This window comes from Pimephales promelas, chromosome 15, assembly GCF_988280905.1.
Source record: "Pimephales promelas chromosome 15, fPimPro1.hap1.1, whole genome shotgun sequence".
Taxonomy (NCBI): domain Eukaryota; kingdom Metazoa; phylum Chordata; class Actinopteri; order Cypriniformes; family Leuciscidae; genus Pimephales; species Pimephales promelas.
Window position 1 is genome coordinate 5,105,530 of NC_142783.1, and position 14,983 is coordinate 5,120,512.

Below are 14,983 nucleotides of genomic sequence, written 5' to 3' on the forward strand. Positions count from 1 at the left end.
AGTCCTCACATCCACACACACCACACACACACAGATCCTGCCACTTTCTCCTTTTCAAGCCACTTGATTTTGTGCTCCGGGTTACATGTGATGGTAACTTAATTAGTGTTGATTGGTTGTGGAGATAATAAGGTTTGGACTGTCTGAGCAAGGGTTTGAATAGGTTACAGGGTCATGAAAGACGACATGTATGTTAAAGCTGTCTCTTTAAATCTTGTGTAATGTTAACACTCAGACTAGCCCTCTCCCTCCTCCCCCATCAAAAGTGAACACGCACCATACTGCTGATTGGCTTATTCTCTCCTCCACCATCATGAGTGGACACGCCCCCTACTGCTGATTGGCTTATTCTCTCCTACCATCATGAGTGGACACGCCCCATACTGCTGATTGGCTCACTCTCCCTCCTTCCCCATCATAAGTGGAAACGCCCCCTACTGTTGATTGGCTCACTTTCCGTCCTCCCCATCATAAGTGGAAACGCCCCCTACTGTTGATTGGCTCACTTTCCGTCCTCCCCATCATGAGTGGACACGCCCCATACTGCTGATTGGCTCACTGTCCCTCCTTCCCCATCATAAGTGGAAACGCCCCCTACTGTTGATTGGCTCACTTTCCGTCCTCCCCATCATGAGTGGACACGCCCCCTACTGCTGATTGGCTTAATCTCCCTCCTCCCCATCTTGAGTGGAAACGCCCCCTACTGCTGATTGGCTCACTCTCCGTCCTCCCCATCATGAGTGGACACGCCCCCTACTGCTGATTGGCTCACTCTCCCTCCTCCCCATCTTGAGTGGAAACGCCCCCTACTGCTGATTGGCTCACTCTCCCTCCTCCCCATCTTAAGTGGAAACGCCCCCTACTGCTGATTGGCTCACTCTCCCTCCTCCCCATCATGAGTGGACACGCCCCCTACTGCTGATTGGCTCAGTCTCCCTCCTCCCCATCATGAGTGGACACGCCCCCTACTGCTGATTGGCTCACTCTCCCTCCTCCCCATCACGAGTGAACACGCCCCATACTGCTGATTGGCCAAAACTGTGTTGTGGTGCTCACTACAATCCACTTTCAACAGCGTTTTTTAGAAATCGCTAACTCAACTTTTAATTTTACAACTTTAGTCAGAATATGGGGATTTTAAAAACATGAGTAGAGTAAATATGACACAAGTTTCAGTCCTAGTTGAACTCTTCTATTATTACTCTCTGTGAAAGCAGCCGTACGAGAGACTACACCAGAATTCCCAGACGAGTGGGAGTTTCTTCACAGAGCATGCAGACATCTGGGAACTCTGAACCTTCGTTTCTTTTGACCGCATTGAAAAAGGCAAGATCTTTTCATTGACAGACTTCGTGAAATTAAATGTAAAGAAAAAAAATGCATTTAAAGTGTGAGAACGAGACTAGATCTACATAGCCACTTCCTCAATTAAACCTCACAGAAAAGGATGGCCTTCGTCATCCTCCGACCAGAAGCACTAATGTGAAATGTGATAAAACAGAAGGTCGGACCGAGAAGATACGCAATTACTCAGGTGGAAAGTGACAAACATCACGACTCTTTTCCCCTGAGCTTAGCCTGGGCGGAGGCGTCTGAGCCCATGTCAATGCGGGAAATAGACACACAGTGAATTTCCTTTTCCCTGAAGAATGGAATGTCTTCCGCTGGACGCTGCCGAGGCCGGAAACTCACGCCTGTCCTTCTCCTGGTGGATTGTGTGCTTACGTGCTGCGGTTTGAGGAAATCATAAGATACCTGTTCTGCTGACTCGGTGCTGGAGCTGGTGCCCAATGTGGAAGCATTCGGGATAATGCGTTTACAAAGCAAGTCAATAAACCACATCTCTCCCGTTCAAATCACCAATGCTGTACACTGGCAGCAGCTTCCTGTTTTTGTTGCTTCAGCCCTACTTACTTTTTTCAGTCAGGCTGAAATTAAATGATTTTATTCAGCAAATGTGACGCTCATCATGATAATAATGGTAAATTGAACTGTTTTGAATGTTAAAAGAGTTTTGTAACAGGTTTGTGTGCAGGTTATGTACAGTAACACCCTCTCTCAGCAGTCAAGCCAGCGGAAATGCAGATGATTCTGACACTTCGGGAGAGCAATACAGAGCTTTACAGCGCTCACTTTACTGCTGGCCAAAAACGTATATATATATATACGTAAAAGTTTGGGGTCAGTAATATGTTTTAATGTTTTTGTTTTATAGTCTCTTCTGCTCACCAAGGCTGCATTAATTTAAGAGAAAAAAATACAGTAAAACAGTAATTGTGAAATATTATTAGAATTCAAAATAATAGTCAAACAAAAAATATATACTTTAGAATGTACATTTATTCCTGTGATCAAAACTATGATCCTTCAGAAATCATTCTAATATGATGATTTGCTGCTCAAGTAACATTTCTGATTATTATCAATGTTGAAAACTTCATGATTTTTGTGATTTTTCATTTAAAATAGAATATTTAAGCAACGATGTAAAAGTCTACGATCACTTATCTATTTATTATGCTTACTGAATAAAAGTAATACTTCTTTAATGATTAATGATAAAAACTAAGCAATTGTTTCACACTAGTCTTATGTTGACGTCAGAAACACCAGCGATTTCACACCGTGTTTTTGAGAGTGTCTGTTTCACTGCAGTTTTAAAGCATATTAAAAACATCATATAGACATATAAAGTACATCCATTAAAAGTGCCTATTGTAAATGGAGCTTTTGTTAAGAAACAAGTTCATCGACATTATGACAGATGCAGACATTTGAGCCCAACTTGTTTTAAACCTGGAACGTTTTTTAACTGAGGCATGATAACATGAGCGAGACCAACGGAAGGGGGAGAGAACAGCAGAAGAAGACAGACACACTTTAAATAGATCACTTGTTGCCGACTGCAGGATAAGAGATGTGATGTGATTGGAGGAGAACAGACATGGACTGAGGAGATTGTTAAGGTGATGAACAGGAGATGAAGGAAGTCTTGTGTTTCTGACTGAAGATGTGTGTGTTCGTACACCTACCGTCTTCAATCTCTTGACGGCTTCTTCACAGATGTGCATGCCACGAGACTCATCGACCTCCACGTGCCCCAGATACTAGAGACAGAGAAAAAGTAAGTAAATACATTTTATTTATTTAGCACATTTACACATAGCAGGGCTACCAAAAGTGCTGAACAGAGTAAACAAATCAGAACAGACAATCAAGAGAAAATTAAAATGCCTGGGAATAAAAATAAGTTTTCAATTTATATTTGAAAATAGCATTTAAAGGTCCAGAGGCAACTGGCAATTAGTAGTTTAGCTTTGAAAACTGAAAAGTGAAGCCAAAGCGTCTCAGCTAGTCCCAGTATAGCTCATAACCCCAACGGTGGCTGGTCCCAGTATAGGTCAAACCCCCCCGTGGCTAGTCCCAGTATAGTTCATAAACCCCCAGGTGGCTGGTAGCTTATAGACCCCCTGGTGGCTGGTCCCAGTATAGCTCATAAACCCCCGGTGGCTGGTCCCAGTAAAGATCATAAACCCCTCGGTGGCTGGTCCCAGTATAGGTCAATCCCCCCCGTGGCTAGTCCCAGTATAGTTCATAAACCCCCAGGTGGCTGGTAGCTTATAGACCCCCCGGTGGCTGGTCCCAGTATAGCTCATAAACCCCCGGTGGCTGGTCCCAGTAAAGATCATAAACACCCCGGTGGCTGGTCCCAGTATAGCTCATAAACCCCCGGTGGCTGGTCCCAGTATAGCTCATAACCCCAACGGTGGCTGGTCCCAGTATAGGTCAAACCCCCCCGTGGCTAGTCCCAGTATAGTTCATAAACCCCCAGGTGGCTGGTAGCTTATAGACCCCCCGGTGGCTGGTCCCAGTATAGCTCATAAACCCCCGGTGGCTGGTCCCAGTAAAGATCATAAACACCCCGGTGGCTGGTCCCAGTATAGCTCATAAACCCCCCGGTGGCTGATCCCAGTATAGGTCATAAACCCCCTGGTGGCTGGTCCCAGTATAGCTCATAAACCACCCGGTGGCTGGTCCCAGTATAGCTCATAAACCCCCTGGTGGCTGGTCTCAGTATAGGTCATAAACCACCCGGTGGCTGGTCCCAGTATAGCTCATAAACCCCCTGGTGGCTGGTCTCAGTATAGCTCATAAACCCCACGGTGGCTAGTCCCAGTATAATTCATAAACCCCTGGTGGCTAGTCCCAGTTTAATTAATAAAGCCCACGGTGGATGGTAGCTAATAAACCCCCCGGTGGCTGGTCCCAGTATAGGTCATAAACCCCCCGGTGGCTGGTCTCAGTATAGGTCATAAACCCCCCGGTGGCTGGTCTCAGTATAGGTCATAAACCCCCCGGTGGCTGGCTCCAGTATAGGTCATAAACCCCCCGGTGGCTGGTCCCAGTATAGGTCATAAACCCCCCGGTGGCTGGCTCCAGTATAGGTCATAAACCCCCTGGTGGCTGGTCCCAGTATAGATCATAGACCCCCCGGTGGCTATTCCCAGTATAATTCATAAACCCCCTGGTGGCTAGTCCCAGTATAATTAATAAACCCCACAGTGGATGGTCCCAGTATAGGTCATAAACCCCCCGGTGGCTGGCTCCAGTATAGGTCATAAACCCCCGGTGGCTGGTCCCAGAATAGGTTATAACCCCCCTGGTGGCTGGTCCCAGTATAGCTCATAAACCCCACCTCCCCATAAGGTCAAATGGGCCGCGATGGAAACTAAACAATTAAATTACACATAAAATTTTGTTTCTGTCATTTTAGGTTGTTTTTAATCACACTGATTTAAGTTTAAGTGCTCGGTTTTTTTTTTAAAATAAGTTTGGTCTTAGTTATTTGACAGTATAAAAACGTCTTGATTGACAGCTGTGATTGACAGCTGTGATTTACAGCTTCTCTTAGGCACTAGGGGTTGAACGACTTCAGATTTTTTGAAGTCGTCTGTTATGACATCAAAGTCGAGTCGACGTCGACTAGTCGCTGACGTCATTCATAAAACACAAGAGATGTGACAGATTTGCCACAATTTGCAATTAATTAACAGAAAATTATACAGACGCTGACATGCTCATAATGGGGCCGTTTACACCTGGACACTTCATGCGTTTTTACTGACCTGATTTATCAAAACGATTCCATTTAAACCTGGTCACATAAATATGTTTTCGCAAAATAGATATAAATCCGCGCTATATGCAGATTTAACGGAGTTCACGTCACCGAAAGCAATGCTGCATTTTATTGATCATCAGCTAATTTCACAATCAAAGACCGCAATAAGAGAGACAGCACTGGTAAGAAGATCATTTTGTTTCTTTACTTTTAACGAAGATGATTTTGTGTGTTAAGCGTCTGTGACTTACTTTCACTTTGATTTACGATAGTTTGCACGTTGGCTTTATGAATCGATGCTCAGCTGCGGTGCGTGTTATAGCTTCGTCATATAAAGAATATATTAGCACATGCAGGCTGCTCTCACACGTTTTATTTCAGCATTTTTGGGAGAGGTCCAATTTACATATGCGGTTTCAACAACCAGATGCCTTTACACGAGTCCAGTTTCGTCTGTAAAGCGGCCCAGACCTCCTCATGAAGTGATTTGAGCGATCGGATTTAAATCCGTCTTCAATGCGTTTCGGCGGGCATTTAGCTTACATCTGGTCTTTTCACGATCGGATAGCAATCAGATCACAGACGTGAAGTGGCCAGACGTAGCTAAACAGCCCGCTGTTTACATCATCATTTAGGATGAAAAGGAAAAAAAAGCTATAAATTCACATCTGCACGTTAGTGATGGTAATACAAAATAATATTCCAATTGATTGCGGGTGAATTAGATGCATTAATATGTTTAAATAAATATATGAAAAAAATAGGCAAAATAAGTTTGAATGATTTTAAAAGAGACTGCTCTCATTTCCCGGTAAAACAGTGAGTGTGCGTCATGCTTTTACTTTCGTTTTCAACAATATAGTGGTGTTAGTAAAGTATTCCCATACGCTTTATGTACCAATGCTGCTTTCTTGCTGCAATGACCCTCTAGGCTCTTCTGTTGTCGTCTGCAACGCGGCCATAGACTATCAAAATTAGCGCAATCATATAGTGTCACATGATCAACGCGACTAGTCGACGTCAAGCTTAAAGCGTCACGGCATTGCATTAAGGTCGACTAGTCGACTAATCGACTAGTCGGTTCAACCCCTATTAGGCACCAACAAACTTTTTGGGGGATTTTCAGGAGGAGATTGGAGATTCAACTTTAATTTCTACATGTCCATAACTGTTTATTTCACACAGTAAACTTTGTAGTAACCGTTTCTACGGGAGTGAGGTCGGGACCTTGATATCGCGAGTCGCGACTTGCTTGACAAGTTCACTACTACGCAGAAGCAGGTCCCAAATCTGCACAAGATGTCAGCGTCATATTAGGACTTTTCTTTTCACCAATGGAAGGGAGTGAACGGGCGTCGTCCATCTTTATTTACACTCTATGGTTCCACCAGGAAGAGGTCACATAGACCTATCTAATCCTGTTTGAACTACGGGAGCGGTGGCCTCTGATACTCAATGAGCGGAAACAGTAGCCCATGACAGACTCCAATGGTAGAAGAGATCCCTGCGTCCCGGGGCGGCTGAGGTCAGGCTGAGGCGGACAGCTATTGTGCTGAGAGGAAGTCCTTCCCCTTCCCTCGTCAAACACACAGGAGCTGCTTGGCTATTGTCAGTGTGTGACATCAGAAACAGCACATGAGGTGTGCACCTGTTTATTAATCCTGTGGAAGCTTGACATGCGGAGAAATACTCAATAATGGAAGAATTTATTGAACATTTAGACAAAATTGCATTTTTTCTTTAGCTTATTTTGAGGACCATATCGGATACATCAGGCTTTTAGCCAGCAGCCATATCACCCTGTAGCCCAAGACTGTTGCCCACTGAAGCTAAGCAGGGCTGAGCCTGGTTAGTACCTGGATGGGAGACCTTCTGAGAAAACCAGGTTGCTGCTGTAAGAAGTGTTAGTGAGGCCAGTAGGGGGTGCTCACCCTGTGGCCTGTGTGGGTCGTAACGCTAGGGACACTATACTGTCAAAGAGCACCGTACTTTGGATAAGACATTAAACCGAGGCCCTGGCTCACTGTGGTCACAAAAATTCCCAGGATGTCTTTCAAAAGAGTAGGGGTGTAACCCCGGCATCCTGGCCAAATTTGCCCAGTGACCAAAAAAATTTAAAAATTAACGCCATTAAAATGGGTTTGCGTTAACGCAGTTAATAACGCGTTAAACTGACAGCCCTAATAGATACACACAGAACAAAATTATAAACGCAACACTTTTGTTTTTGCCCCCACTTTTCATGAGCTGAACTCAAATATTGTTACAAATCTGTCTAAGGCTATGTTTACACGGAAACGATTCTGAAGAGAAGACGCAAAAGTGGCGTTGCGTCATCACTTTTTATTCTGCGTTTAGACGAGCGTTTTGGGTGTGAAATACGCGTGCAGATGGTGACTCAAAAGTGTGTGAAATTCAATGTAGTATGCACTCCAGGCAGCTAGGAGTGCATACTACAACAACACCAAGTCCACGCACCTGCGAACAACCTTCACTGTCAAGCAGACTTTTCCGTTTTTACCGTTTACACGGGAGCGCGGCGGTGGAGCGTTTTTAAGATTTCCACTCTGGAGGGTGGTTTCACTTTTTTGCCTTTTTAAGCCCCAAAAACGCCGTCGCCGTGTAAACGAAAGGCACATCCGATAAAATATTTGTACATTTTCACCCGCGAGCGTTCTCGTGTAAACGGCCTAAAACTGTTAGTAAGCACTTCTCCTTTGCCGAGATAATCCATCCACCTCACAGGTGTGGCATATCAAGATGCTGATCAGACAGCATCGTTATTTCACGGGTGTGCCTTAGGCTGCCCAAAAGAAATAGGGCAATTGACTCTGTGCACGAGAAAAATGCTAACTTCCGCCTTGAGGGCGGATGTTGGGTACTTCGGTTCCGGTTGCTGTTGTTTACATCCTACATCAGTGGACCGGCTATCTAAAGCTTAGCTATCTAAATATATTTGTCTAAAACTATGTTCGTTTGTTCATTGTCAAGTCAACCAACACAGTTTTCACTCATATTTGGGTGGAGCCAGGCGCTGCTGCATTGTGAAAAGTAAACGATATTTCACATTTTGTCACCGCACCCAAGTAGTCGCTTTACAGAGTGGAGCGTTGCGTATCCATGACAACTAGAAGGAAGTTTTTAGGCTACTAATTATTTATTATATTATACCCTATATTTATTATATTATACCCTATATTATTCTCCAGGGGAGAAGCCCCTGGGTTTAGAACCTATTTTGAAAGGGAGACCTGTTTAGAAATATGTGTGAACAGCCTAATATGTGTTAAACAGCCTAACTTGATAACGAACGAACCAACGTCGGATACCTTTACTCCCTGTATGACATGTATAGTGGTTGTCAACACTGATCTATATGACATTCTATATAGATAGTGGTTGTCAACAACATAGCCTCTGAACATAGCCTCTGTTCAAGACATCTGGAGAAACATACATCCTCTACGTCGTCCATCAGGCTACCGGAAACTAGACACCCCATATCGGTTTCGCAGCCGGAACTAGCATATGCTAACGTGCACATAGTCCATAGGCCGTTTGTGTACATAGAAAAATTCTTAGATCTTTGAGTTCAGCTCATGAAAAAGTTTTTGCACACATCCCTACTTATAACATGACTGTGATCCAGTTATTGAGCATGAATGAGAAAACCAGCTGTCTATAACCACGAGAACAGCCGTTTCCCATTGCCTGTAAAACAACAGTAGTAATTTATCTGGGAAATGGGTTATTCACAGAGCTCGTCTTCTCGGGCGGTCAGGAGTGTGCCCATGGCAACAGGGGGAACGCAACATTTTTCAACTTTCTATTTAGATATACGAGACTTTTTTTGCAACGAAAATGCAAGGATTATGAAATCATGCGAGCCCTGCATATTTTGTACAGAAATCTGCAATTTATGCGCCGAAAGTGCGGAGCGTATGAAAATATGCGGACTTTGGATGATTATGCACTAAATCATGCGATCGCATAATCACGTTTTTTTGGAAAGACTGATTAATTCAAAGGTAATTCATTCATCGTAAACTAATCCGAGAATTACAAAGAAAGTCCTGCAGACGCTGAGCACCGTTCACTGGCATTAGATGAAGACAAATCTTTTGATTTCCTCCAAAATCTTAAATTTCTATTCAGCTGATGATTTCATATACATCTACTCATCCTGTTGGGTGAGTAAATTATCAGGTCATTTTCATTTTTGGGTCAGCTACTCCTTTATAAACGACTCCAAAACAGAAAATAGAATAAAAGAGAAGAGAATTTTTAGAAAAGGTTATTTTATGCAGCTAAACAAGTGAATCACTGGATGTCATTCTCCCGAAAAAGCACCTCAACTGAACAAAAGCCAAAAAAACACTGACTCACTGCTTTATACACACACACACACACACACACTGAGCTGTATGGAGTATATTTATGATCAGCAGGTGGAGAAATAAGAGCTCAGATGATGAGAGTGAAACTAGGACATGACAACAGAACACACACACACAGTTCCACCAGAGGCCACCGATTTACTGTGACCTTATGGTAGAATAATAAGCCAGCCTAAAAACAGAGGTGCACACAGCAGTGACGGTCAGAATCTGGACTCGTCTTTGATTTCAGTTGGCTCTCTCTGTGGGATTGTGGGTAAATGCGAAAGCCAGAGACCAATCAAAAGCAAGTTGGGGATGGATATTGTACAGGATATTCACTGCATAAATCAGTCCCTCCAGAAAAACGCGATTATGCGATCGCTGAATTCAATGCAAAATCAGCCAAAGTCCGCATATTTATGCGGGGGCCGCATTTTTTCAAATACGCCGCACTTTCCCCGCATAAATTGCCGATTTCCGTGCAAAATATGCGGGGTTTGCATAATTTCATAATCCTCGCATTTTCGTTGCAAAAAAAGTCACATGTATCTTAGCAGAAAGTTTAAAAATGTTGCGTTTGCTTCACATAAGAGCAGCCATTTCCCCCTGTTTCCATGGGAACGTTATGAAGTGACGCAATTACGCAATTACGAGACTCACGGAGGCGATTAAAATCTCACAAATCGAACTCGTATAACTGTCTGTCACACGTTCTACCGTCACATCGTTACTTAATAAACAACACAAGATAAAAGAAGTTGCATCAAACAGAAATTACCCGCACACATGGGGTGTTCGAGGCGCACATATAATATAACACTGCAGAGAGTTCAACAGGGAGCGCGCAGCTCTTAAAGGGGCCACACCTTATTTACACTCGTTACAGTCTGAAATAAAACAAGATGAGAAATTAAATATTCCCAGCACTTTCTATGATGTAGTATGCTTGTTTATCAAAGGAAGTAATAAGAAATTACTCTTACATTAACAGGATGTTGGGGGAATCACTTTTTTCTCTTTTTCATCAAACCGCAATTTTTGCAAGTTCCCTCAATTTTTGCAAATTCCAGCAATTTCATCGCATAAAATTGCATAAATATCCCACATATTCCATCGCATTTTTAAAGAAAACTGGCCGCATAATCGATCAATTTTTGCCCGCAACAATCACAAAAAAAACTCAGCGTTTTTCTGGAAGGACTGAATACTATTATGGTAAATGTTAAATGTAAATCGCAAATTTTTTCACAAATTTTTGGAAATTACCACCACAAAATCAGTCATTTTGATCGCAAAAATCACAAAAAAAATCGTGAAATCCTGGAGGGACTGATAAATAAAAAATTCAACATAGATTAAAGGCCATTGCACACTGAGTCCGAAATTCGCATACGAAATTTTCGCACGTTAAAAAAAAAATTCGACCTCACGTTATGTCAGTCATGCTTGCACACCGCCTCCGAAACTGTCGTCCGTCATAAAATTAATCGGATCGGGTTCGATTTTCTGCGTTTTTCGCATCCAGAGCCAGCATTTTGAGAGGTCTTTTGACAATTCAGGGCAGGGGGGAGCTCGTCCTCAAATCATTGCACATATGCGCCGTGCTTTCAGTTTCGGTTTTCAATTCGATCAAGTGTTTATGTTCTCTTCTCTATATTGGATTATGAAATTAATAAACCTCCCCTTTCAATCAGATTGAAATTTAGGATCGAATAAGGTGTGATTGAGCAGCCTATTCGATAACTAATGTATTATTTGGGCACAATATATACACAATATATACACAATAACAGCCTAGCTGTTCTGTCTGCCCAGCGCTTCCACCGGGCCGCGCGCGGGTGTGTTTGTGTGTGTCCATACCAGACACACTGCCAGTCTCCGTTCAGAATCGATTGGTTCACGGAAATTGGTGGTCTTGTTTTTAATATGTGGCTCCAGAATCGCTAGCAAAGCATCAAACTGTCCCACTGACATTCTGAGGTAAATTTTGAATCGCTCAGGATAAATTCACAACTCCTTAAGGAACTCTCCTTCCTCTCGGCGCAATTTCAGGATTGGATGGACGTAATATTTTCTCTTTCTTCTCTTTTCAATATGAGAGAGGGCAAAAATCATCCTCACTGCTTGACGAATCCATTTGGTATTTTTGCGTTTTTCCCGCAAAGGTTTAATAAATACGCATCGGACTCGGTGTGCAAGACGAATTTTTAGGCTGACGAACACGAAAATACGCACACGAATATTTCGTACTCAGTGTGCAATGGCCTTAATACTTAATAAAGATACAAATCTAGATATTCAATCTAGAGCAGTGAGTGATTTTCTCTTTTCCTCTTGTTCTCTGATTACCATTAACCCTCTGAGGTCGGCAAACGCGCCGGTGCGTTTTGTTAGTTTTTTATTTTTACATAGCTGCAACATAGACTTAAAATACTCCATCATTAATGGTCATATAAATAAAATCAATACATGATTATAAACTATAGAGGTTCTTCTTTTTTGTGTATACGCTTATTAACATCAAAACCTTGTGTTTTTGTAAAATAAATAAAATAAACAGGGTGTGCTTTCGGCTCAATCTGTCGCCGCAAAAATCTTTCTGAAACGCGTCCGAAAAATGAACTGTGACTCATTAAATACTTGTCACAGAGACACAAAAGATTTATCTTTATGAAGCTGAGATTCTATTCTTTTAAATTAAGCAATTTATAAAAAAAAGCAACTATTCTCAGTTAATGTAATCTGTATGAAAATAGAGAGATGTCAGTATTTTTCCTTTCACCTAATTATAAAGGCTCATTATTATGCGGGTCAGGTGAGAATCTCCTAATTATACAAGATGGGGTTGGACCGTTCAAGCCCATTCGCATATTGCCTTAGCAAAACAAAAAAAATGTTTTTCACAATATAACCCAATTCACAGTTTTATGTGAATGATTAGGCAGGATGATTTTTAGATCATTTTGAAGAAAAAAACTCTTGGTGACAACATCCATTTGTCAAAAGTGTTGTATGTGTTTTATGGCCTTATTTCAGAAACTTTCATTTTTAGTTTTTTCAATAACCACCAAGGTTATTATAGTTTTGCATTTTTCATTAGTTTTTATTTTTATTTCGTTTTGAATTTTTGTTTTCAAATTCAGTTTAGTTTTAATTAGTTTTAAAAGTGGGTTTGCTAGTTTAGTTTAGTTTCTATTTTTTGAAAATGCTTAGTTTTAGTTTAGTTTTTATTAGTTTTAGTGTTAGTTTTAGTCTTTTTTTGTAGTTTGGGTTATTTGTCAGGGGCAAGGTTGAAAAAGGTCAGAAAAAGAATTGTGTAATAATAACTCAACAAAAACATCATACAATTTTAGAAATATCTATTCAACATTAAAACCAGTACATAAAATGAAGCCTACAATGTGAAAATCCTTTACCGTAACAATCTAGATATCTTCTATAAAAAAATCCCACAGCTTTACAATTTCCACACCTTGTACTAAATTTACCCTATACAACACTAATCTGGACTGAAGCAGCAAACAGTCAGTGTAAGAGTAAAATAATGACATAACATTATTTAATATTTGAATCACAGCTTATAGAGTTTTGACACCGACAACCAAGCAGCAAGGCCGCAACCAGGGTCTGAAAACTAGTGAGGTAATAATGGTTAATAATTACCTCACAATAATTGGTAATATAATAATGGTTAGGCTATTGGACCCACATTTCCCCATGGACATGAAGGGATTTTTTAAAGGAATTTACCATATATATATATATATATATATATATATATATATATATATATATATTAACTATTAAATGGCACTTTGTGGAGAGTTTTGTGCAAAGAAACAGAATAAAAGTAGGTCTAAATAAATTGCTAGTTGAATAGATTGCTAGTTGAGAAACACTACTTTAATTATTGCATTTATGATGACTATGTGAAACGTTAACAAAGCATGAGCTGTCTTCCAGCTGGCCAGTAAGGTTATTTTGGCAAATTTTATTCTGTAACATACAGATCTGTATTATGCTATTGTTTTTACAGATAATCACAATGATCATTGCGTTTGGTGTGGTTGCCTTATGCAATTGCAGTTTGTCTATAAGCTTTTTTTATTAACGCAGACAGTAAAATGTTGCCAGATATTGATACGAAAAACAAGCAAATAATATAATAACAATTCGAAATTACTTCAAAGCTTGTGTTTTGGAAATACGATTAATATATCACTAACACTAACATGCAACTTTCCACTATAATAACTTCCTAAAGTGTCACAAAAAAATCCGAAAAACAGATCCAGAAAATTACCGCACCATTCGATTAGGTGGATCTGGCAACACAGAGGCTACACTAACGCCCTCATTCACAATGCGTTCTCAAGCCCCCTTCACTGCGCTAGCTTCTCGCTGCAACATGAATTGCAAACACACAGGTGGTCTAAACATGGCTAATTAATCATTCACATAATCATTCAATCATGCCATTCCATTTTTGAATGTAAAAAAAAATGGCCGAGGTCCGGACTGGTTAGCCACGGCCATGCCCACTGCCCAGCAGCATTTTACCTCAAAATTGCAACTAAGTCAGTAACTTTCTAACGAAGGCTCAATCGCTTCTCGGGTTGACATTAACACACTTACAGAATTGTATTAAGAATTTAACATATTTTTACACCACCTTTTAATGTGTGATTGTGTAAAATGTTCATCATGAGATACCAACCTTTCGCGAACTTGCTTTTAACATTGATCGAACCCTCGTTTTCATAGAGACGCGGTGTGCATTGCACGGAGGGGAGGGGCTGTGTGTGTGCGTGCATTTGAGAGAGAGACGGAGGGAGAGAGCGTTACAGGGAAATGAAATGCAACGAATACACTGCGTGTTTTAAATAGTGTTAAAGACGAAAACTAAGGACATTTGCTCTATAATTTAATTTTATTTTAGTTAGTTTTGGAAACACACATTACAGTTTTAGTTAGTTATAGTTTTTTCGTAATGGCTCGTTTTTATTTTTATTTCAGTTAACGACAATGTTTTTTCCCATCTAGTTTTCGTTTTTTCGTTAGTTTTCGTTAACGATTATAACCTTGATAACCACACATAAACAATATTCTCTCAAAAACATAAACATGTACATACATGTTGCTCACATATTATGGTAGCCCTGTTTGTGCTAAAAAGAGTGTAATTTCACCTGTGCCATTAATATGTGAAAAAAGCACAAATGTCATGGCATGTCAAAACATCTCAAGGACCCCAAAAACACCTTGGACCCCAGAGGTTTAATGACAGACAGCAGCAGATGTATGTGATTAACATTATTAGGCTGCTGTCACTTTAAGACCTGACTCACGTCACGCGGATCTGATATACATTTCCTTACAAATCTTTACGTTCGTTTAACTCATTTAGGACTGTGCTTGCGAGGATACTCGACAAAACTGGCATTTTCGGATACTTTTGAGTGTTTTTGTCCATTCAAGCACT

At 41.1% G+C, this 14,983-nt stretch overlaps 1 protein-coding gene across 5 annotated transcripts in view; it reads right to left on the minus strand.

Annotated features, from left to right (window-relative positions):
• The window catches only part of numb (NUMB endocytic adaptor protein), a 96,611-nt gene that overhangs the window by 30,863 nt on the left and 50,765 nt on the right, over positions 1-14,983 (minus strand). For all 5 annotated transcript variants that reach the window (XM_039674447.2, XM_089120040.1, XM_039674438.2 and 2 more), the window contains exon 3: positions 3,033-3,107. In XM_039674447.2, the coding sequence (XP_039530381.2) occupies positions 3,033-3,107 (75 nt within the window). The remainder of the gene's footprint in view (positions 1-3,032; positions 3,108-14,983) is intronic.